The following is a 24,093-nucleotide window of genomic DNA, read 5'->3' on the forward strand; positions in this document are numbered from 1 at the left end:
TCTTTGTCTTTGTTGTTCACTTGACCTTTATCTGGTTTCCTGATATGCCTAGACAGGAATCTGTTTATGCTATTCATTTATGATGTATGGTATATTTCAATATGGAAAGCATATCAAAACACTTTATCCTGAATGACCATGTAACCCCCTCAGTCTAAATTAAAAGAACACTTATTAAAAAGAGTATAGCATCAAGTCAATGAAACTTCTAGGATATTGATCTGGTCAGTAAACTGGCAGAGGGGGTTGTTAATCAGTTTCAGCTGCTTTGGTGTTAATGAAATTAACAACAGGTGCACTAGAGTAGTGACAATGAGATGACCCCAAAACAGGAATCGTTTAACAGGGGGAGGCCACTGACATTTTACCCTGCTCATCTTTTCTGTTTTTTCAGTAGTTTTGCATTTGGCTACAGTCAGTGTCACTACTGGTAGCATGAGGCAATACCTGGACCCTACAGAGGTTGCACTGGTAGTCCAGCTTCTCCAGGATGACACATCAATATGTGCCATTGCCAGAAGGTTTGCTGTGTCTTCCAGAACAGTCTCGGGGGCATGGAGGAGATTCCAGGAGGCAGACAATTACTCTAGTGGAGGTGGACAGGCCCGTAGAAGGTCTTCAAGCCATCAGCAGGACCGGTATCTGCTCCTTTGGGCAAGGAAGAACAGGATGAGCACTGCCAGAGCCTTATAAAATGACCTCCAGCAGGCCACTGGTGTGAATATCTCTAATTAAACAATCAGAAACAGACTTCATGAGGGTGAGGACCCGATGTCCTCTAGTGGGCCCTGTGCTCACTGCCCAGCACCGTGGAGCTCGATTGGCATTGAAAGTTTGGCAAAATGGACTAGCCTGCCGCATCATTTTTTCAAATAGATTTTCGGGGTGTTTTTGAATTCAGCCGTCTGTAGATTGATAGTTTTCATTTCCATCAAACAATGTGGTATCCTTTCGTTCCTAACACAATACCCAGTCCATATCAGAATAGATATCCAGCATGATTTTTTTCCCATTGAGATCTGATATATTTTCAAAGTGTTCCTTTAATTTTTTTGTGCAGTTTATGATTAAAACATAATATCAGTTAAGGGATGGTGCCATCATATTGCAATATTTCTAAGTTTTCGTACTGATATTTTTAGGCACATCATTATACTTTATGCTTAAATGCAAGAAGTCAGGTCCAGAAAATGAGAGGTACAATATTGAAACTGTTATGTCCTTGGTTTAAAGTAAATGGTTTACTGATAGGAAGTGTCTTTAGAAATGTGTAATATTATATTTAAACATGTTAAAATAACTTTTAACTAATTGATTGTTGTGGTAACATTATCATAATGGGCAGCTTTAACTGAGGCCTTTTTATGATGGACCAGGAACATTATTAGATTAGGCCTTGTTAGTAACTCCTACACTATATCAGTGGATCTTGAAATACTAGTATTACTGCTATTACTACTAATAATAATGATGTCAGAAATAATTGACTATCTTGTCTTTTTTTTACTTGGGCTATGAAAGAATCTGCATCTGCAAATAATTTAAAATATTACCTTTTTTGAATTATTGATACACACCAATATGTAACTTTTAGAACATTGTTATCATGGGATCAGGCAAAATTATTAGCCAGCCAAATAAGTAGAGTTTCAGCCTTGTAGAGATTCAGGTTACTAGCACCTAATGTGTTCTTCAGCATAATTTTGGGGGTCATTGTTGGGTGTCTATAAATAAATATTTTTTAAATTAAGTTTGCTTTACTGGAACAGGTCTGGGAATTGAAAAAAGTGAGTTATATAAACATTTTCTTTGTCAATTTTGGAAAAGGAGAAAAATTGCAATTGTGTATTTCTGATCAGCACCTATCTTGGAAAATTGCAGGAATCTCCCAGCATCTCCTTTGTATATCACCAAATAAGGCTCAGAAGTCTGAGGGTGTAGCCATTTTTAGGTGTAATGTTTCTTCTGTATCAGATTTTCCAACTCTACTTGCTTCTTCCTGATATGAATGTGTTCATCAGCTTTTTACATCCTACCCCTATCCCACCTCTGTTCATTCAGCCATCCAACAAAAAGCCTCTACCACTTCAAAACACAAAAAACAGAGTTAAGCAACAATTTAGAAACAGGCATCACTAAGCCAGCTGATGTTTTGCAGTGTGTCTTATACTGAGTAGATACAACATACATGTATTTTCCATACTCAGAGTTTTTTAAATGCAGATTTGGAACTTAAAATCTTCAACTACACTTTAAGTATTGCTAAAGCTCATTAGTGCTAAAAGGTGGCCAAGGGGCATATTTAGCTAATTCATAACCTAAAGTATCTTTGATTGTACCACAGAAAAACAATGGATTGTGATCTTGCACATATGTATTTTATACAGTATATTTAAACAATTTATATGGAAGGCTTACATACCAATATAACGATCCTGCCGGCTAGAATGTAATAGCTTTCAACACATTTATATTAGCTTTTCCTCCATTCCAACAATGAAGATACCATTTAAAAATATTACTGGATTAGGGAAACCTATAGGGTTGTCGAGAACCAGATTTGTTGGCCTTCATCTTCAGGTGCAAGACATTGCTTCTCCAGGCCAATACTAATAAAACCCACAGAGTTCACAAATGATGGAGCTACTCTGTTCTCTCTCATGTTCACTGCCTACCCAACTAAAACCATCTTCCTGCAACAATGGCTCCATAAGAAACTTATGGAAACCAATTACACTTAATAGTCAACATTCTCGACTGCTCTTGGACATGTTTGAATTGTTAGTCAAACTTTTGATACTTATAACTATTTGTCAATAAGACTATGAGTACCCTGACCTGCTGTATGTAAACTGGAAGAAGTACACATATAGTATATACAAATAACTATGCAGATATTTAGCTGTAAAGCAATTTCAAATAGTGTCCAGTGCACCATATAAAGACCATTATTTTTCATAGACATTTTATCAAAGTGGTCTTGATTTCAAACTCTTTGCCATCATACACTTTCTTTTGCGATGTAAAATTCACACAATTTGTGTGAAAGCGTCAGTGTTTGTTCCATGTTATTTTCTCTTTATATGTTAGATCACTATTGTACTATTAAACACTTGTTAATTTGTGTGTGTATGTATATATATACCTGTATATATATATATATATCTGTATATATATATACCTGTATATATATATATATACACACCTGTATATATAGTCACAAAAAGCAGACACAAGAGTCATAAAAAGGTTTGGGGCAGCCACCCATATAAAATTTCTTGGCTGCAAATGTTTAAATTGCTAGCACTGATGTGCTCAGAATGGAGTCCAAAACATAACTGATGATGTTAGTCAAATATGGTTGCTTTAAAGGCCAGAAAATGGAAGTGAAGTCATCAAGGGCAGAAACAGAAAAGTCCTCTTCCATAGGTTCAGACCCGGACGTGATGTCATCAAAAGGGCCGGAACAGGAAGTCTCTTCGGTCATGGGTTCTTCAATGGAAGTGAGGTCACTAGGGCCAGGCGGAATTTCCTGTGAACAGTCTGCAGGAAAGTGAGAAAAAAGGTCAGTGCACTCTGCCACCCCCTGGTCTGGCATGGAATTACCCTTTAGCTGCTTCCCATGTGCACGTGTGTGACCATATATATATATATATATATATATATATACACACACATATAAAGGATAAAGTGCTATGTGCGCTTTAATCACATCTGAATTGGTTGGTTTATAATTTTAAACTGTGGAACAAATCAAGGTAAAATGTGTCTTTGTCACAAACACTATGATATATATTTTATAATACACACGGAACCACCCAAATACACAAAAGAACTTCTGGCTTGGATAACGAATAGCTGTTGCCAGTAGTCTTAACATCTCACATCAAGTCAAAACTCAGCAAAAGCTTATGGTTCAACTCTCTTAGACCTTAGGTGAAAAGAGCACATAAACCCCTGCAGGCTGCCTAACATGCACACATTATAGTGCAGGATGCCACCATCTGCCCACTACTCAGTGCTATTCCTATCTGGTTGGGTCAGGCAGCAGTGCCAGGCTAATCTTTTGACTTTTCCAGCTCCCTCAACACCATACAGAACTTAAACTTAGTTTATATTCTGTCATTAATGAAGGTGGTTATTTCCTTAGTATTTGGGTTACTGACTATGTAACATGCTAGCAAGACTCCAGAGCTGTGTGCAGAATATTCAGCAACAGAGAGGCCATGCAAGAAACTGTCCTGTTTCCAGACCTGTTCACTTTGGACAGTGTGGCAAAAGCGCTATACAGGCGATGACCCGACACAGACTGACACCGGAGGCACGTGTAAAAATAAACAAAAGATTTTACTCTAGTCTTCAGCTGTGAGGCACGTCTTCCCCATGTCTCACAGGCCCTACACAGTCCCAAAAACACCAAAAGAAAAACACCCAAAAACACACTCTTCTTCTTCTTCCTCCTCCTCCCAACTCTGGCGCCCTGAGTAGTGGCCGCAGGCTCCTTTTATAACCCTCCCGGAAGTGCTCCAGGTGGTAATTGGCCTAATTAGGCTGTACTTCCGGGTTTCGCTGCATTCCAGCCCACACGGGGGGCTCATTAAGCCATGCAGCTCCTCTGGGTGGTGGCCACGGAGCCTAACAGGTCTGAGCCCTGAAGTCCCATGGATGTGGCCCTGATGTAACCCAGGAGGGCTGCCACCATGCGTTCCGGTGGACAAAGTGTGCATCCCGTGGCTGCTCCCCCAGCCCCAGTGTCAAAGGGGCGTCCTGGCCGGGTATGGGTCCCGGTCGTCCGCCACAACATGTAGTAGTAGTAATATTAACAAGAGTTTGGAGATTTGCCATCTGCAAAAGCTTTCAGACAACTCCGCAATCATGATGTGTATAAATTATGAGCAGTTGGAGAAATACAGAGTCCTAGTAAATATCTTTATCGAATGATGTGAGTTGAGCAACCTTCAACTTTGCATTAGCAAAACCAAGTAAGAGAAAGTAAAGGCAGGGATTTTTAACAATAATAATAAAAATGTGATAGGGAGCATATAATATACATGTCTAACAGGCATTGAACAATAGTTTGTCCTTAATTCCATAAATATAATTCCTACACCTCCTTCTTGTCTCACACCATGGCTCATAACTCCAGACTGCCCTAGGAAAAAATTTTACTTTTTTAAGGAACGGCCCACAAAATCTTTTGGTACCACTCCAATATAAATTGACCAAGCCCAGAGATCATCCTGTAAGATCTCAACAAGCTGCCTTGGCACAGTTGTCTGTCTACACTAAAATCTGCAGACAGTCCTGTTATCATCTAATACCCTATAGGTGTGACTCATTTCTAAAGCCAACCAGCAAAGAGCTCTGAACCTTCACATATTTATTTTCTTACTTTAGAATTTAAAAAGCTATGAGTTGATCTTGAAAAGGTGTTGAACAACTGTTCACTTGTAAAAGGACGTAGTGGAGTTATGACATACTGTATACAGTATACAATGCTATCAGTATGGGCTACACCTCATTATATGTCACTTCCTGGAAACTAAAAAGGAGTGCATGGGGAGTGCTCAGAGTCTGAGGATGTAGGTGTCTTTTAGATTTCATGCATGTGTGACTTTCTAACTAAAGAGGCAGTGAGGTAGAGAGAGAGACTAGGCAGGGGTGTCAAACGTTCCTTTGCTAGAAAAACTGAGGCCAAACTGTTCATTTAAAGGCAAGGTTAGTGAGTACCAGAGGGGAGCCAATTCTAACCCAATGAGCTGGCAGAGTAGCACATAGCCCCTGACTTTAAAAGAATTAAAAGCATGGACAATGCCATGAAGTTGTACCCCTTAAATGTTTGGAGTGCGAGGTCACCATGGGCTACTATAAGGAGGTCTAGCCTGGAATCCCTTTAGACAAGGAAGGGGTACCTATAATACTGTGTGTATTTTTGAGAGGAGTGTAAAGCATCTTTAGTGGGAACTCTTTTCTGAGTGTACAGAGAGAAGATGACTTAGGCTGAGGGGCACAAATGGGAGGATAAAGCCAAGGTCAAAAGGGAGAGATGAGAAGTAAGAATGGACTGCCTTAGCATGTATACAAAAGGTGGAAGATGTGAGTGAGCCTCTGCACTTATTAGACAAGTATTATCTATACAGAAAAGATCATAACATTAATAGAGGCTGGCTTTTGTTTTTCCTTCATACTTAGTGTAACTCTACATTTGTATAGTACTGTATATGTTTTATAATAAATGCACTATTTCGTATAGCTTTGTCTTCTTCCCAGTGCAAAGTAATACAAAAACAGGCTCCCCTGTTACTTAAGCAAACAAGTAACTCCACTATTCTCCACCCTACTCAAATTTCACCAATCTGATTGCTTATAGATGAAGTCAGACAGCAAATAAAAGGAGCCTTTTGTCTTGAGCAGAGTAGGAGCCAAGAATAAAGACACAGAGTATTGCTAAATAACTGTGAGTCAGTCACAGAAAAAAAGAAACAGTGAGAATGAGAGAGAAAGAGAGCAAGAACGAGTGAGAGGAAAAAGGCGGACTAGTAAGGACAAAAAAACTTTAAAAGTAGCATGTTCTACACTGTTGCTCCTTTTAACAGATTTCAAGGGCTTAACAGTAGGAATGGAGGAACTATTGCAGGGTAATCAAGATTGATTTGAGAGACCCCTCAGTCCTACCTGACGGATCAGGAACCACATTCTTCAATTATCCCAGTTTATATGATAACACCTCTCTGTGTGACATTCATGCTAAAAATGAAACTATTCAGAAATTATTCTTTGTCATGCAAAAATGGCTACACAGACTTTCATGACATTTTTGTGAAGATGGGTTCAGCCTTCTACCTACACGGGAAGTTGGAAAATTAGTGACGTTGGAAAGTTCAATATGGCGGCCGACAGTGGCGTCATACCATCAAGATAAGTACATACATCGGTTTCGGTTAGCGCAGGGAAGCCGCCTACCAAATTTCGTGAAGATGGGGCCATAAATAAGAAAGTTCAACATGGCGGATGTTGTCGACCGTTATGTGTAGAATTTCGAAATGAAACCTGCTTAACTTTTGTAAGTAAGCTGTAAGGAATAAGCCTGCCAAATTTCAGCCTTCTACCTACACGGGAAGTTGGAGAATTAGTGGTGGATTTTAGGAGGCCCAGGCCCCTCGTGGACCCTGTGATCATCAGAGGTGACTGTGTGCAGAGGGTGCAGACCTATAAATATCTGGGAGTGCAGCTGGATGACAAATTGGACTGGACTGCCAATACTGATGCTCTGTGTAAGAAAGGTCAGAGCAGACTATACTTTCTGAGAAGGTTGGCATCCTTCAACATCTGCAGTAAGATGCTGCAGATGTTCTACCAGACGGTTGTGGCGAGTGCCCTCTTCTACGCGGTGGTGTGCTGGGGTAGCAGCATAAAGATGAAAGACGCCTCACGCCTGGACAAACTTGTTAAGAAGGCAGGCTCTATTGTAGGAGTAAAGTTGGACAGTTTAACATCTGTAGCAGAGCAACGGGCACAAAGCAAACTCCTGTCAATCATGAATAATCCACTGCATCCACTGAACAGTGTCATCTCCAGACAGAGGAGTGGCTTCAGTGACAGAGTTTTGTCACTGTCCTGCTCCACTGACAGACTGAGGAGATCATTCCTCCCCTACACTATGCGACTCTTCAATTCCACCCGGGGGAGTAAATGCTAACATTATTTAAAGTTATTGTCTGCTTTTTTTTTTTTTCCATTTTTTTTCATTTTTATTACTATTTAATTTAATATTGTTTTTTGTATCAGTATACTGCTGCTGGATTATGTGAATTTCCCCTTGGGATTAATAAAGTATCTATCTATCTATCTATGAGTGAGTGAGTCAGTGAGGGCTTTGCCTTTTATTAGTATAGATTAAATATTATACATTTATAATATATGGAATCTTAATACCCCCTCCTGAATATCATGAAATTCTACAGTATGTTCTGTTAACAAAGAAGCTGTGCTAGGCAAGATATAATGTTGGTGTAATAGTTAGGGCACTTGCCTTCAAACCAGTTGGTATGAGTTTGATTCCTGCTCATCTCACGTAACTTCTTCCTTATGCAAAAAATTCTCTCTCTTTTTTTGTCATGGCTCCACATCACGCTGCGGGGCCTTATTGTCTCCAGTGTTATTTATTAAAAAATCGGGGCTACATATGTAATCTCTCATCATTACAAAACCATTGCAACTTGCAATCTGTTCTCTTGTAATCACTTTAACAGTAATAAGTTCACAGCTGAATCCAGTCTCATAACAAATTGAGCCTAAGCACAATAAATTGTTCTCACTTTAAAGTAAAGTTAAAATAATGCCTTAACAATCCCAGCTACTACATAATAAACACGTGGGAGAATGTACTTTACAATTTCTTACCTCAAATAAATAGATAAGATACTTTATTAATCCCAAGGGGAAATTCACATAATCCAGCAGCATCATACTGATACAAAAAACAATATTAAATTAAAGAGTAATAAAAATGCATGTAAAAACTGACAATAACTTTAAATAATGTTAGCATTTACTCCCCTGGGAGGAATTGAAGAGTCGCATAGTGTGGGGGAGGAACGATCTCCTCAGTCTGTCACTGGAGCAAGACAGCGACAAAAGTCCGTCACTGAAGCTACTCCTCTGCCTGGAGATGACACTGTTAAGTGGATGCAGTGGATTCTTCATGATTGACAGGAGTTTGCTTAGTGCCCGTTGCTCTGCTACAGATGTTAAACGTCCAGCTTTATTCCTATAATAGAGCCTGCCTTCTTAACAAGTGTGAGACGTCCTTCTTCTTTATGCTGCCTCCCCAGCAAACCACTGTGTAGAAGGGGGCACTCGCCACAACCGTCTGGTAGAACATCTGCAGCATCTTATTATCAAATGTCAAAATATGTACTTTGGTCAGGTGTATCCAAACTTTTGCATGGAACTGTGAGTGTATACACACACACAAAATTCACAATTTTTGCAAAGGTAATGTTGCTAGAACATGTGATGAAATTCATTGATGTGAATGTTAATACAATTTGTTTAGTGCTATTAAGAATCCTTAAAATACAGGTCTTGTAACCAGTTTTAGCACTGTAAATTGGTCCTATTCTTCCCAGTCAGGCAGTGGTTCTTGGCATCTAATTGCCTATAAAAAAATTAAAAACCTCCTGACTGTCATATTTAAAAGCATAACAGGGTGCAGATTGTTTTTGCAAGGGACCATATACTGTTCTTCATGGGCCCTTGGTGGTTCTTCTACGGTCAAACATGCTATAAGATGTCCATATATAAATAACTTCTGGAACACCTGATGTGACTACAATCCCTTGTAGTGCCCACCATTATAAAGTGGCTTACTGAGCTGTACTTTTTTGGCCTGTCTTGAATTCCCACCCTTTCTTTCTATCCCTCGCCTTACCTTTCTATCCTGAGTCATAACACTTGCAACTCTCTTGACTAAACAACATATGGAGATAGTGAAAGGCCTTAAAAGGAAAAATGTTAAAGGTTGTTTCCAAAAGAAAAGAAGTTTAGAGTTATAAAATATTGCCTGTGTAGCGTAAAGACGCAGCATTTTAACTGTGTAACCTCAGGATCTACAGCAAAAACTTCAACCTTTTTACTGTATGTATATCAGGACATGAATAACCTTTAGTATTTTCTCATATGTGTGTTATAGAGTATCTGTCAAATAATACAAAGAATTCACAACGCGTGTATTGTCCTAATTGAGGCTCATCAGGTGTACACACAATTGCTTCCCTTTGCAGTGATCGAACTTTGGACATCAGCACCTCAGGCGATGCCTCCGTATTACGCCACGGTGGCTGGTTTAGTTAGGTTTAGGTTCTCAATCACAGTCCTGGAGGGCCGCAGTGGCTGCAGGTTTTTGTTCTAACCCGGTTGCTTAATTAGAAAGCAATTCTTGGCAATAATTTAATTTCATGGCCTGTTAGTGCTTTAACTCTGCTATGTCAGGAATTCTCATTTCCTAGATTTTCTTCCCCTTTCTAAGGTTATCATTCCAATGATCTGAAGGCTAAAATGGTCCTTCACCTTTTTCTCTTTACTTTCCTTCCAAGTATTTAATTAAAGCCAATAGTGCTTGACAAATACACACAGGTGTAAATGGTAACAAGCTAAATGGAGAAATGTTGGTCTATTTTGTTATTTGCGTATTATTGCTAATTAGGAGAACTTAAAAACCAAGAATACAGCTGCTTAAGACTAAAATAAGCAACAAGGGTTCAAAAATCTTAATGAGTGAGACAACTAAAGTGAAGCAGAAGTGTTACTTGAGCAATAAGTGTTTCTTATTAAGCAACTGGGTTGGAGCAAAAACCTGAAGCCACTGCCATCCTCCAGGACCATGATTGAGGACCCCTGGCTTAAGTGATAGGGTGTAGATCGGAGTATTATATCCATATGTCTGAATCGCAATCTGATTATGTTGGTTGTACCCTACCAGGTAACGCTTGTGGTTGGTCAGCCAGTCAACAAATATCCACCATGTCCTCTCAGTTGCAAGAAGGAGATCATGGGCATGTTATCGAGTACTTGTCAACCACAAGCATTACTAAACTCTCCATTTAAAAAGCAACTAAAATACAATGAGAAAATTCTTTCGGGGGGAAAAAGGATGATTTGAACCCAGGAATCTAAATTTATGAGGCAGTAGTATTAACCACTGTGTTACGCCGAAAAAAAATAACAATCAAACAAGGCCACACACACACACATAAATAAGATAGAAGAGATCATACAATCCCATTTTAAACCCAGTTTTTCTACTACAAAGTTGCAGGGAAACAGAACCCATCCCAACAACATCTTGTACAAGAGAGGATCCAACATTAGAGAGAAAGTCCAAGGGAGGGCACTGTCCAGTACCCTCTCCCATTAGCTGTGATGAGCTTTGCCAATTAACCAAGCATGCCCATTTGTTATCAATTTTGGAGAACACCACAATGAGAGAATGTGCCAATACTGTGCATATAATGTCTATGGAGCAGTGAAGCGGCAGCATTAACCAAAATTTCCCTGAATAAAGTATCTTATCTATCTACAGTATCTATATATCTATCAATCAATCAAAAACCACATAAATACAATAAAATCAGTATTTTGTGATAACCAATAAATCAAATATAAAAGATTTTAAAGGGCAGTTTCTAAAATCACTCTCATTGTGAAGGTCATTTTTAACCCGTGTAGATTATAACTTCTTTTGGGTTGCTCGTTTCTTCTTTACTCGCTCCTAAATCACGCCTAGGACGCCAGTCTGTGTTTACAGTAAGTCCAAAAAAAGAATTCCTGTTAAAATGATGGTTTAGCTTAATTTCGTTCTATGGCTTAAAGGCAAGGAGGGAGTGGCGCGGTGGTATTGCTACAGATATTAGCATGAAAACACAGAAAAACCATTTGCAAATTACAAATATGTACTGTGGCGATTATTTAAATAAGTACGCCAATCATGTAGATGGCAGTAGAGCACTAAAGCAGGAACAAACTATACACAATATGCGACCTTGTTCTAGACCAGTCGGTTTAGAAATGGATGGACAGATAGTAAAAGTGCGTTAAAAGTGGCAGCTGCGGTCGGTACTGACAGAGTAGTGTATTGCTCAAGAATTTACAATTGTTGTATAAATGTAGTTAGGTTTACTTAAGTAAACAAATATCACACATAGCATAATGCATTTCAAAAATAACAAAAAAGGAAAACAAACTGAGACCTCGGTATCTTTGCATGCGGAAATGCAGGTTCCACCGACGCGGATGTAAAAAGCGATCCCGGACATAATATCTGATAACAAGCCTGCTCCGGCCTTGTCCCTCCCATCCCCTCAACCACAGCACCGGTGTGACAAGCCCACCTTCTACACCCGTCAGTGATCCCGGAAGTTCCGGCGAGCAATGAAACGGAAGTTGGTACGTGGCTGCTGCTCCGGCAGAGACACTAAGCATCATGGCGATGGAGTTGCACAGCTCTGAACCAAACAGTGGTAACTCCAGTCGACTAGAGGTTTCTATAGACGGACTAACGCTTAGTCCTGATCCAGAGGGCGAGGAAGAACACAACCAGCGACCGAGAGAGTCACATGTTGATCACGGAAAAGAAGTCCAGAACCAGCTAGATGGAGATGGGGAGGGCGAGACATCTAAAACCATGGAAAGGAAATGGGGCTTTCCTTTGCCAGAGCTGTATAGTCTGGCTCTTAAATTCTTCAAAGGTAAATGATTTTTTTTTCTCGACAGCGTTGTCATGTCTGGCAAGTGCACAGGTACCGGTCGCGTCACCTACGCGGTGTGTCGCCATAGTATCTTGCCTCTGGACTCTCGTTAGACACGGCATTCTTTTTTAACCATACATGTAACTCTAAGCGTGCATTCATGTGCTTGCTTAAATGTGCTTTAACGTTTGTTTTAGTTGTGCTCAGAAGAAACGTGTACTAGAGAATACTAAAGTTCTCTTCTAGAAGCAAGATGTACACGTTTATTCTGCTGCTGCTTTTTCTCAAGTATATTAATTCACAGTTTCACTCTTGCGCGTTCAGTTGTTTTAAGTTGTACAACACTAGCATTTCGAATTGTCAGATTCCTCTGCGGTAACTCCAGTATTAAAAACGGGAAACAGTAAGCTAAAACTTTTTTTCCCCCCATGTTGACGGGGGAAAGACGTCACAAAATAACAACATATAAGTAACATACACAGGAGAGTCGTGGCCTGTACTAACAAAGACTTCCTAATGTGTTCATATTTTAATCTTTGAGTTTACATGCATAAACCGTATTTGTTTGCCCGATTATGCGACTGTCATGCACGGTAATTTACCTGTATATTGTTGTCTTCACCAGGAAACACATTCAGTAATGATTTGGTAGTTACCGTTGACTCATGACAGGTTTAAACTGACTGACAGGTCAATGCAGAAATTCCTTTTGGAGAAGTATTTCTCAGCGACACTTCTATTATTTTAAATAATAGGTGACAAGTAGAAGAGCAAGTTATGGTTTCAAAAGATTTTTTGATTTCACATACTTGAGGAAAACTTACTTGCATATAGGTTTTTTTACTTGTTGCAGAAGAATCTCCTCTGTTTTGTATACATATACCCTTGATTTTGGAGACCTTTGTGAAATCACCACACACAGTAATTAAGCTAACTGACTCGGAAAATACAAGCTGCTTTCCAGTGTGTTTATAGGTTTCACTATTGAGATGATCATTTTCGAGTATAACTCCACCAGACTAGCAGGAAGTTCAGGGCATTGCAAATACGTTTTCAGACAAGTAGATTGAACAACATATGCAACCGTCTTTTTTATACATTTCTATAGACAGATTTTTATCAGTTTGTTGTCAGACAAAGTACCTCTGTTTTACCAAAATCTGTACGTAATCACTTTCCTTCTGTAAGGTATTTATTAAGCTCAAACTCATTCAGTGTTTCAAGATATAAATGATAATTCTGAAAATAGTATAACATGTAAACACCTCTTAACTTGAATATTACTACATAGTAATTACTACAGTTTAGGCATTAAAAGCATTTTTCCTCTTATTTTTAATAACACTTAGAGTACTTCTCTCTCTAACCACTTTTATTATGTGCTTAATTTAAGCATTGGCAACTATTTTTTCCATGATTTTGTGGGCATTTCATTTTATTGCATTATTTATCCCTCTTACACACAATCAGTTTTTAAGAAAATTTCACTCTTTATTTTCATATGTTTAACTGAGTAACCTAGTTTTATTTAGAGTTAGGAGACTATAGCTACTTGATATATATTACATTGACAACCCAATTGTGGCAGAAGACTGACCTCAATTTAAACTTAAAACATTATACTTTTTTGGGTACATAATCATTTATTACCTTGTAAAAGTGTAAGTACTGTTTTCTCATTGTATTTTGTTTGACTTTATTTTATGGGTATATTAGGTGTTGGTTTAGTCCTTTGTCAATACTATGTCAATTTTGTAATTACAAAAAGCATTTTTCTTCATCACTGCAGGTTGCTTATTTGGCAGTAATGCTTTGCAGTTTCTCTTCCAAAGTTTTGTCTGAATGTGCCTTTCAGAAAATATGGTATTTGACTGTTTCTGCTTGCCTGCATTTTCTTTTTGATACACAGTTGTGATGCTGATGATTGCAGACTTTTTTACACACTGTTTTGGATTGCTTCACAATACCTCAGATGGTCATATGTAAATGTTATCATTTTGGGTAATTAAGTGATCACTCATGGATAAGTGTTTATAATTAGATCAAATAAAATGAATGGAGTGGGCTCAAATGTAAACTTTCTATGGTTGTCTGTTTTGATGAACTGTATCATTTTAAACAAATTTACAAATGTTTGCTTTATGGGTTTATGGTAACAATTGCAATATAGAGTTCTCTGTATAGTACTGTATTCCTTGTTCAACATCTCTATTTGAAACAAAGTATTTATGTGGGCTATAACATTACGTAAAGCAAAAATACCAAATTGGATTAGAACAGAGTTAGGCCACCTTTATTGCTAACTCACTTGTGCATATCTGATAAAGTATGTATGTATGTATGTAACAGGCGTGTAGGCTGCAGGTATTTTATGTTCTTTGGCTTCTGTTTGTCTATTATAGTCGAGTTTATTAATGATATATTTAAAGGTTAGTTGTATATACTTTAAAGATCATTTGTGCCAAAATGAAATTCCCTATTTGCATATGCATTACATTTCAATGTATTTAACCGTTTGGATTGCGTCTAATTGGCATGGCTTCATCATGTCAAAATTAACAGTATATCAACCAAATGATGTTTTTTTTTTCGCAACAGCAATCAGATTTCATGTCATTTTTGAAATGCGATACAAAAGCATATTTATTGCATCTGAATTCTTGTCCCTAGATTGCATGTCATAACTAAAAGCAAAGCAGATGTTTTACATTTCTCTTAGTGGCATCTCCATGTGTTTTTTGTTTTGATTCGGGACCACTCTTCAATCGTACCAATGCTAAATATAATCAAATGATCAGTCATCGACAAGAGGTGTGGGGCAAGGGGCATCAACAGTTCCACTTTACTTCTGTGTTATGGCAGCAAGCATAATTTCCATTAATGTGGAGTGATTAACCAAAATGGCAAAAAGGTATGTTTACAGCCTCGCTGAAAAATTTTACTTTTAGTTTATCTAAATTTGTTTTCTTTTTATACATATTAATACATGTTAGCATCCACCAAGCTTGATTTCTTTGTAACTTTTTATTCATACTATCTGTGAAAACAAGGTATTATGTTTTTTCTCTTCTTTTGATATTCAAGAGAATGAAATCGTAATTTAGAAAATGCATTATGCTTTTCTATTGCATTTTAAACTGATTTAAAAGTTGCATTCTCTATCAATCATTTGGATATGTTTTTAAATTTAAATTAAAATTAAAAAAAAATTAAATGACCCACTTGCATATATATTATATTACAGTGTAATTAACACATTGGATTGCATTTAATTTTGGCATGAATAATCTTCCATAATAACTATTTTATATGAAGGACCTGAGGTGTAAACTGCCTTTATAAAGTATATATATTCTATTAATGAAGTGACTCTGAGAATAAGGAAATGCACTCTTTCCTTCTAAATCACAATTCCTGTTAAACTGGGGACTGATCTTAGTATTATAAGGCTTTTTACAATTAATTTTCACAAGAGCATTACAAGATGTTTAGGAGTTATTAATCTAAATACGTACAATTGGTTTATTTGTACAATTTAGGTCCTGTTTAACCCTCTAATAGAAAAAAGTAACCATAATACAAAGTTTAGTGCTATTGAGTTTTATTAGCCGCTTATAGAGTTTTAGTAAAGACTAAATTCATAAATAAAAATTATAATAAAAAATTAGTTTTTGAGTACTTTCCTTGCAGAGTAAATGTGATACATACACACTAGCTAGCTGAGTCGTGTTTGAAGTCAGTGGGCCTCTGTTATAGTGCCATTGGTTAATGGGATGTATCAGAAATACTGTACAACTAAGTACTTTTCTGAATAAATTTTTTTTTTTCTTATGAGCTGTGAACTGTTCAAAATGCTACATACAGTCCTTGGTAGTGTTGGTGTGAAAGAGATTACAGCACAACTCTCTGTTTGATCATGTTTAAAAGGAGATTTAAAGCTGATTTATTCAAAGCTAAAACTGCTAAAAATCTTGACTCTCCATTGATATCAAAGCCTAAAATTGCTATTGCCTCAGTATACAGGGGTTCAAGTAGATGTCTATTAACAAAACAAAAAAAAAAAAAGTTACTAATTACTTTTACTCACTCAAAAGCACCATCCTATTCAGCATCTCCATCAGCTGCAGAAAAAAAATCACATCTCTGGTCCGCTGAAGTGATCAACAATGCGGCGCAGTATTTTTTCCCCACTCCTTACTACACTTGTTTCACCAAGAGGACACGCCCTTCCCCCACACTTTTAACCATGTTCAATTCAGGTTCTGTTTATGGGTCATCAATTAACTTAAAAGAGAGAAAACAGGGCTCCAAAGTTGCAAAGGTTGAGAAACTGTGCTCTAAGATAAATGCTGTAATCCAGTGAGAAAATTAAAATGATCTCAGTGGTTGAAGAAAAAGAATGCAGAAGTTGCTACCTTTGATTGTATGGCCCATTTATCGATGGTCTTATTTAAACTACTGATAAAATCTTTTGGAGGTCGCACTGGCTGATGGGGACTACATTTGTTACAAGGATGGAGATAAGATGAAGGTGGAGTAGGACTAGATTTCTTACTGAATCAGTTGCTAAATCCATCTGTTTTTGAACTACACTGAACTTTGCTCCTTTAACTTTTCTTTAGCGGGTGAACTTCATTTGAGTAAACATGCACACCCCATTTCTCTGTCAGATCGTTGTGAGTGCTGTGGTGAAAGGGGAGACCCTAATTATAGTGTGTGTGTTTTCTTAATTTTAAGTAATACATCACTCCCTGTTCAGATTGTATTTGGCACCAAGCACTTACAGCACAGTGTTACTACATTTGATTAAGTGGTGAGATATTACAATAAACCCAAAAGTTTTTAGTGCTTGGATGAAAGTTGTAATAATAGTTTCATGTGGTGAAACACTCAAGTCACGATAATCATCATGTTACAGAATAGAAATCACAAATCAGTAATAATTCTCCAAGTTATTTTTGGGGCCATTACTGATTCTTGTTAATAGAATTGGGTGATTCTGATTTATTTTCTTTGTTTCCTTCTTTCTTTCCTTTCTTCTTGAAAGAAGTATATATTTTTCAGCATTTATATATTTAAAAAATATTTGTCAACTCCCAACTGTGGATTTGCTGAAAAATGTAAATTATTAAGATCTTGTTTGTTGCCCCTCATTTTCTGTTCATGCTGCTTCCATCTCATAAACAGTGCTGCCTGATTTAATTATACCACTTACCTGCAAGTTGTGAGATGTAAGAAATTAAATCCTTGACATTATGAGTCTTCTAGAGTAATTTGATTTTTGTGTGTGTGCTTATTTTAAATTGGTTGTTTCTGAGCTGTTGGGGAATGATAATTACTGTCGTTATCAAGTTGTGTATATGTAGTACTGTAAGTTTTAAAATATCTCAATTTTTTTCAGTTCTTATGGAAATGCATGCAGTTTGATGTATTTAATGTTTCATAAAATTAAGACATAGAACAAATAAATGATGGCTAATTAAAAAAAAATAAAGTCAAGGAATAATAAATGTGTACAAAATCTTTTTCAGATTTTTGGGTTATCAAAGTAGCCACCTTTTACTGATATAAAAAACAAACTGTGGTAACATTTCAAATTCAGAATGTAAGTCACCAACTCTGCCTCCAGTGCAAGAACCCTAGACCATCCCACTTCACAGTAGAAACTGAGACCTGCTTTTTTTTTTTTTTTTGGGGACCACTGTTAAGCTGTTCTTGAAGCTTCTGTACTATGAGGTGCCTATCATGCAACCTTGTGACTTTTGGAAACTTGTCTTCCAATTGGGTTCTGACTTTGGGTCTGCCAGATCTCTTCCTATCAGAGTTTCTCCCACTTTCCAATTACTTTTGGATTGTTTAGGACACTGAATTTTTTTTCCCAAATTCTCTAAATGAAAGGACTACACTTTTAAGGGCAGTAACGCTCTGCCTCATTGCCATTTCCTTGCCATTATCACTGAAATTTCCAACTTTCTCCAGTGTAGTACTTCAAGGGGTGTAGTAACAGTCTGTTCCAACTCTGCTTTAAGTCAATTGGAGGGTTTTTAAGTAATCAACAAAAGTTGGAATACCTGTGCAATTTTTTACTTCAACTTGCAAGAATTCAGTTTCTTTAATTCCTGCAGAACATCCATAGGTTGTAATTTAGTTTTTCTCTGAAGAAGGTCCATTTACAATATTCTGAAATTTCCCTTTCTTTTCTGTTTTTTCTAACCTAAACTTTAAATTTAAACATCTGGCAGTTTATTGCTTACCTTTTCATCATTTTAGGTCATTCATTGCATTTAAACAGAGTAAATTTTAAGAAAAACTGAGGTGTTTTAAAACTGACCAGCAGTGTATGCATTGAATTTCATTTACACCTAAACACCACCACAAGCTCCAATTTAAAATTGTCAATTAGCCTATATTCATCAAAATATACTGTGAACATACATATTTCTATATTTTTTCCTTTTTAAAACACAAAGTAGGAAAATGGATAAAGTATTTCCTGCACATACACTCAGCATAAAAGTAGTGATTTATGAATTTATTCGCAGCTTTTACTTTTATATTGTAAACGTATTTTCTTTTTAAGCATTAAGTATTATAATCACTACAAACAGAAGTCCGTGGTTTCAAATGATAATGTCTAACCATGCCACTCATATTCTGCCAAGCAATCATTCATTGACCCTGAAAAATAATGTATAATTATCATCCAGTTTCTGTGTAAAGGTGCTCCAGCCACTCCTCTGAAATGGTAGGCTGTGACCCTGCAGTTAGGATATAGCAGGTTGGATGATGGATGGATATTTCAAAGTAAAAGTACTAGAATTAAAAGTTTCCCATGTTAATAGATCTTGATAGACTCTGGTGAAATGAAATGATATCACAAATGATGACACATGATTATAATTCAGAAGAAATTAATTTGCATTGGATTGAAATGATGGTCATCCCTCAACAATTTCAGTTCAGTCACATCTTGCTTTCACAGCTTTTTATTTAATTTAGCAAGCTTTTAAAACAGAAGTTTATGATAACTGTGAAAACTGAAACAAAATAAATTAGAGAGATATAGGGATGAGATGAGTGATAAATTGACAGTCAACAATATATATATATATATAATTTTCTTTTTTTTTGGCTGGAGGTCCCCATCACTATCATTTGTTTCTCAATTTATAGCCATTTGGTGATGTCATAATTTCTACAAAGCAGAAATATAAAGTCTGAGGATGATGCCTCGCAGTTTCAGGAGATTAGCTTCAATATATCATTGTCTGTGTTTGGACTTTGTTTCCTTGTATACTTGTGGATCTGTCTGTGGTTTTGTGTGTAAATCCATCCATCCATTATCCACCCCGCTATATCCTAACAGGGTCACCGGGTTCTGCTGGAGCCAATCCCAGCCAACACAGGGCACAAGGCAGGAAACAAACCCTGGGCAGGGCACCAGTTCACTGCAGGGTGCACACACACACGCAGACACAGGGAGAACATGCAAACTCCACGTACATGTTAATGTGCATAACGCTATTGGCCAATTCTGAATTAACCTGTTGCTTGTGTGCCTTGCAGCTGATTGGCACCCTTCCAGTTGGGCTCTTGCCTTACACACAGTACTCTCTTTTGGCTTTATGTTGTAATAATTCAAGAATGAGCATTGCTGAAAAAGTTACAAGATGATCAAGTACGTAAAAAGGTTAATTTCAAGAGTGTAAAACATTTGTAAGCCTAAATTGGAAAGAATGGATTAAACAACCATCTCTATTGCATTAAAAACAAAATAAAAATTGAATAAAATGTAGTACACGAGACTGATTAAAACATATTCTTTTGATTTCTCCTGTTAGGGGTCGCCACAGCAGTTCATTTTTTCCATATCTTCCTGTCCTCCGCATCTAGCTCTGTTGCACCCACTACATTCATGTCCTCCCTCACCACATCCATAAACCTTTTCTTAGGCCTTCCTCTTTTCCTTTTACTTGGCAGCTCCTTCCTTAACATCCTTCTCCCAATATACCTAGCATCTCTCCTCTGCACATGTCCAAATCAACGCAATCTCGCCTCTCTGATTTTTGTCTCCCAGCAGTCCAGCCTGCACTGACCCTCTAATGTACTCATTTCTAATCCTGTCCCTCCTCGTCATACCCAATGCATAGCTTAACATCTTTAGCTCTGCCACCTCCAGCTCGGTCCCCATGTTTTTGGTCTCAGTACCTTCTTGCAGACCACTCCTTTCCCTCTTGCTAGTACCCTTCTGTCACAAATCATTCCAGACGCTCTTCTCCTCCCACTCTATCCTGCCTTCACTGTGTTCTTCACGTCTTTTCCACACCCCCCATTACTCTCTACGTTGATCCCAAGTATTTAAACTCCACCTTTGCCAACTCTGCTCCTCTGACCTACTCATTCACATACATGTATTCTGCCTACAGAGCTTCACTCCTCTCCTCTCTAGAGCATATCTCCCCCACTCCAAGGTCTCTTCGACCTGCTTCCCTGCTCTCGCTACAAATCAGTGTCATCCAAAAATATCATAGTACACTGTGATTTCTGTCTAATCTTGTCTGTCATCACCATTGCAAATTAGAAGGGTCTCAGAGTTGGTCTCTAATGTAATTCCACCTCTACCTTGAATGCATCTATCAGTCCTAATGCAGACCTCACCATTGTCACACTTCCCTCGTGTGTGTGTATATATATATCCTGTACCAGTCTTACATACTTCTCTGCCACTCTTGACTTCCTCATACAGTATCACAACTCCTATCTAAGCACCCTGTCTTAAGCTTTTTCTAAGTCCACAAAAACACAATACAGCTCCTCCTGCCCTTCTCTATACTTCACCATCAACACCCACAGAGCAAACATCACATCTGTAGTGTTCTTTTCCAGTATGATATCATATTGCTGCTCATTAATCATTACTTCTCTTCTTAACCTAGCTTACATTACTCTTTCCCAAAACTTCATGTTGTGGTAATTTTAATAATAACAATTTATTTATAAGGCATTTTACATTTGTAGTAAAGCATTTTATTTTATTAATTTATAAATTTATTCATTTTATCCCTCTGTAGTTAGTACAGATCTGCACATCTCCCTTATTCTTAAAAAAGTGGTACCAGCACAATTCGTCACTCCTCAGGCATCCCCTCACTTTCCAAATTGCATTAAACAATCTGGATAAAAAATACCACTGCCATCTCTCCTAAATACAGTGGTGCTTGAAAGTTTGTGAACCTTTTAGAATATGACCTAATACATAATCAGATTTTCACTCAAATCCTAAAAGTAGATAAAGAGAAAACAGTTAAACAAATGAGACAAAAATATTATACTTGGTCATTTATTTATTAAGGAAAATGATTGAATATTACATATTTGTGAGTGGCAAAAGTATGTGAACCTTTGCTTTCAGTATCTGGTGTGACCCCCCTTTGCAGCAATAACTGCAACTAAACGTTTCCGTAACTTTTGATCATTCCTGCACACCGGCTTGGAGGAATTTTAGCCCATTACTCCGTACAGAACAGCTTCAACTCTGGGATATTGGTGGGTTTTCTCACATTAACTGCTCACTTCAGGTCCTTCCACAACATTTCGAATGGATTATGGTCAGGCCTTTGACTTTGGCTTGGCCATTCCAAAACATTAACTTTATTCTTCTTTAACCATTCTTTGGTAGAATGACTTGTGTGCTTAGGGTCATTGTCTTGCTGTATGAACCACCTTCTCTTGAGATTCAGTTCATGGACAGATGTCCTGACATTTTCCTTTAGAATTCTCTGATATAATTCAGAATTCATTGTTCCATCAATGAAGGCAAGCCGTCGTGGCCCAGATGCAGCAAAACAGGCCCAAACCACGATACTACCACCACCATGTTTCACAGATGGGATAAGGTTCTTATGCTGGAATGCAGTGTTTTCCTTTCTCCATAACATAACGCTTTTCATTTAAACCAAAAAGCTCTATTTTGGTTTCATCCGTCCACAAAACATTCTTCCAATAACCTTCTAGTTTGTCCACGTGATCTTTAGTAAACTGCAGACAAGCAGCAATTTTTTTTTGGAGAGCAGTGGCTTTCTCCTTGCAACCCTGCCATGCACACCATTGTTGTTCAGTGTTCTCCTGATGGTGGACTCATGAACATGAACATTAGCCAATGTGAGAGAGGCCTTCAGTTGTTTAGAAGTTACCTTGGTGTCCTTTGTGACCTCGCCGACTATTAAACGCCTTGCTCTTGGAGTGATCTTTGTTGGTCGACCATTCCTGGGGAGGGTAACAATGGTCTTGAATTTCCTCCATTTGTACACAATCTGTCTGACTGTGGATTGGTGGAGTCCAAACTCTTTAGAGATGGTTTTGTAACCTTTTCCAGCCTGATGAGCATCAACAACTCTTTATTTCCTCAGAATTCTCCTTTGTTCATGCCATGATATACTTCCACAGACATGTGTTGTGAAGTGCAGACTTTGATAGATCCCTGTTCTTTAAATAACACAGGGTGCCCACTCACACCTGATTGTCATCCCATTGATTGAAAACACCTGACTCAAATTTCACCTTCAAACTAACTGCTAATCCTAGTGGTTCACATACTTTTGCCACTCACAAATATGTAATATTCGATCATTTTCCTCAATAAATAAATGACCAAGTATAATATTTTTGTCTCATTTGTTTAACTGGTTTCTCTTTATCTACTTTTAGAACTTGAGTGAAAATCTGATGATGTTTTAAGTTATATTTATGCAGAAATATAGAAAATTCTAAAGGGTTCACAAATTTCAAGCACCACTGTACTTCTATGCTTTTACAGGTAGTCATCTGGGCCAACAGTCTTTCATTCTTCATCCTCTTCATTGCTTTTCTTAGGTCCTCCTTGCTAATCCACTCCACTTCCTGATTCTCTATCTCCCATCATTCAACCTTCTCTCTCTCTCTCCTTTTCTTCATTCATCAGCCTCTCAAAGTGTTCCTTCCATCTGTTCAGCACGCTGTCCTCGCTTGCAAGTACGTTTCTATCTTTATCCTTTATCACCCTGACCTGCTGCACATCTTTCCCAGCTGAGTCCATCTGTTTAGCTCAGTGTTTCCCAGCCTCGGTCCTGAGGGCACACTGTGGCTGCAAGTTTTTGTTCCAACCAGATTCCTAATCAGTGACAAGACCTGATAACACTGATCTCATTTAACTAGCTGGTATTATTTTTCTTTTATTCTACATTCAAAAAAGCACAGCAGCATGATTTTTACATTTATAAGACATGAAAATCAAGGTGAAAATATTGTTAAAAAGAAAAAAATACACTTTTTTTATATACCAAACTTGTTTTTCAAATTTCTCTATTGTTCCCAAAACACAGAACTTAGGGAATAACACATCACTTAATTAGCCTAGGAGTCCAGTTAAAAACAGAAGGTGGTTGGAACAAAAACCTGCAGCCCCAATGGGTCCTCTGGACCGAGGTTAGGAAACACTGGTCTAGCTAATCGATACAGGTCCTTTTGTCCCTGCTTCTTGTCTAACCTCTCGCACAACTCCTCATATACCTTTTCTGTAGCCTTCTCCACATCACTGTTCACCTTATGCCGTATGTCCTTCTACTCCTGTCTACATCTCTCTGACTAGCCCACTTCTTCTTTGCCAAACTCTTCCTCTGTGTATACTCTTGTACTTTCCCATTCCACCACCAGGTTTCCCTATCCTCCTTCCGCTGTCCAGATGTCGCACCAGGCACCATTCTAGCTGTCACCCTTACTACTTCTGCTGTAGTTGCCCAGCTATCTGGTAACTCTTCACTACCCCCCAGTTCCTGTCTTACCTCCTACCTAAATTTAATCTTACAGT

At 37.8% G+C, this 24,093-nt stretch overlaps 1 protein-coding gene and 1 long non-coding RNA gene across 2 annotated transcripts in view; one reads left to right on the forward strand and one right to left on the reverse strand.

Annotated features, from left to right (window-relative positions):
• Positions 1–3,246: 3,246 nt before the first annotated feature.
• LOC120525697 lies at positions 3,247–11,887 on the reverse strand. The gene is made up of 2 exons (XR_005632997.1): positions 11,751–11,887; positions 3,247–3,543 (listed from the first exon to the last, which is right to left on the reverse strand). It is a non-coding gene; the product is annotated as an uncharacterized LOC120525697 (long non-coding RNA).
• A 4-nt stretch (positions 11,888–11,891) lies between these two features.
• acbd3 (acyl-Coenzyme A binding domain containing 3) overlaps positions 11,892–24,093 on the forward strand; it is a 60,311-nt gene continuing 48,109 nt past the window's right edge. Inside the window, exon 1 of the mRNA XM_039748224.1 lies at positions 11,892–12,248. Coding sequence (XP_039604158.1) covers positions 11,984–12,248 — 265 coding nt within the window. The 5' untranslated portion in view covers positions 11,892–11,983. The remainder of the gene's footprint in view (positions 12,249–24,093) is intronic.

The sequence above is a fragment of the Polypterus senegalus genome, chromosome 3, assembly GCF_016835505.1.
Source record: "Polypterus senegalus isolate Bchr_013 chromosome 3, ASM1683550v1, whole genome shotgun sequence".
NCBI classification, from domain to species: Eukaryota; Metazoa; Chordata; class Cladistia; order Polypteriformes; family Polypteridae; genus Polypterus; species Polypterus senegalus.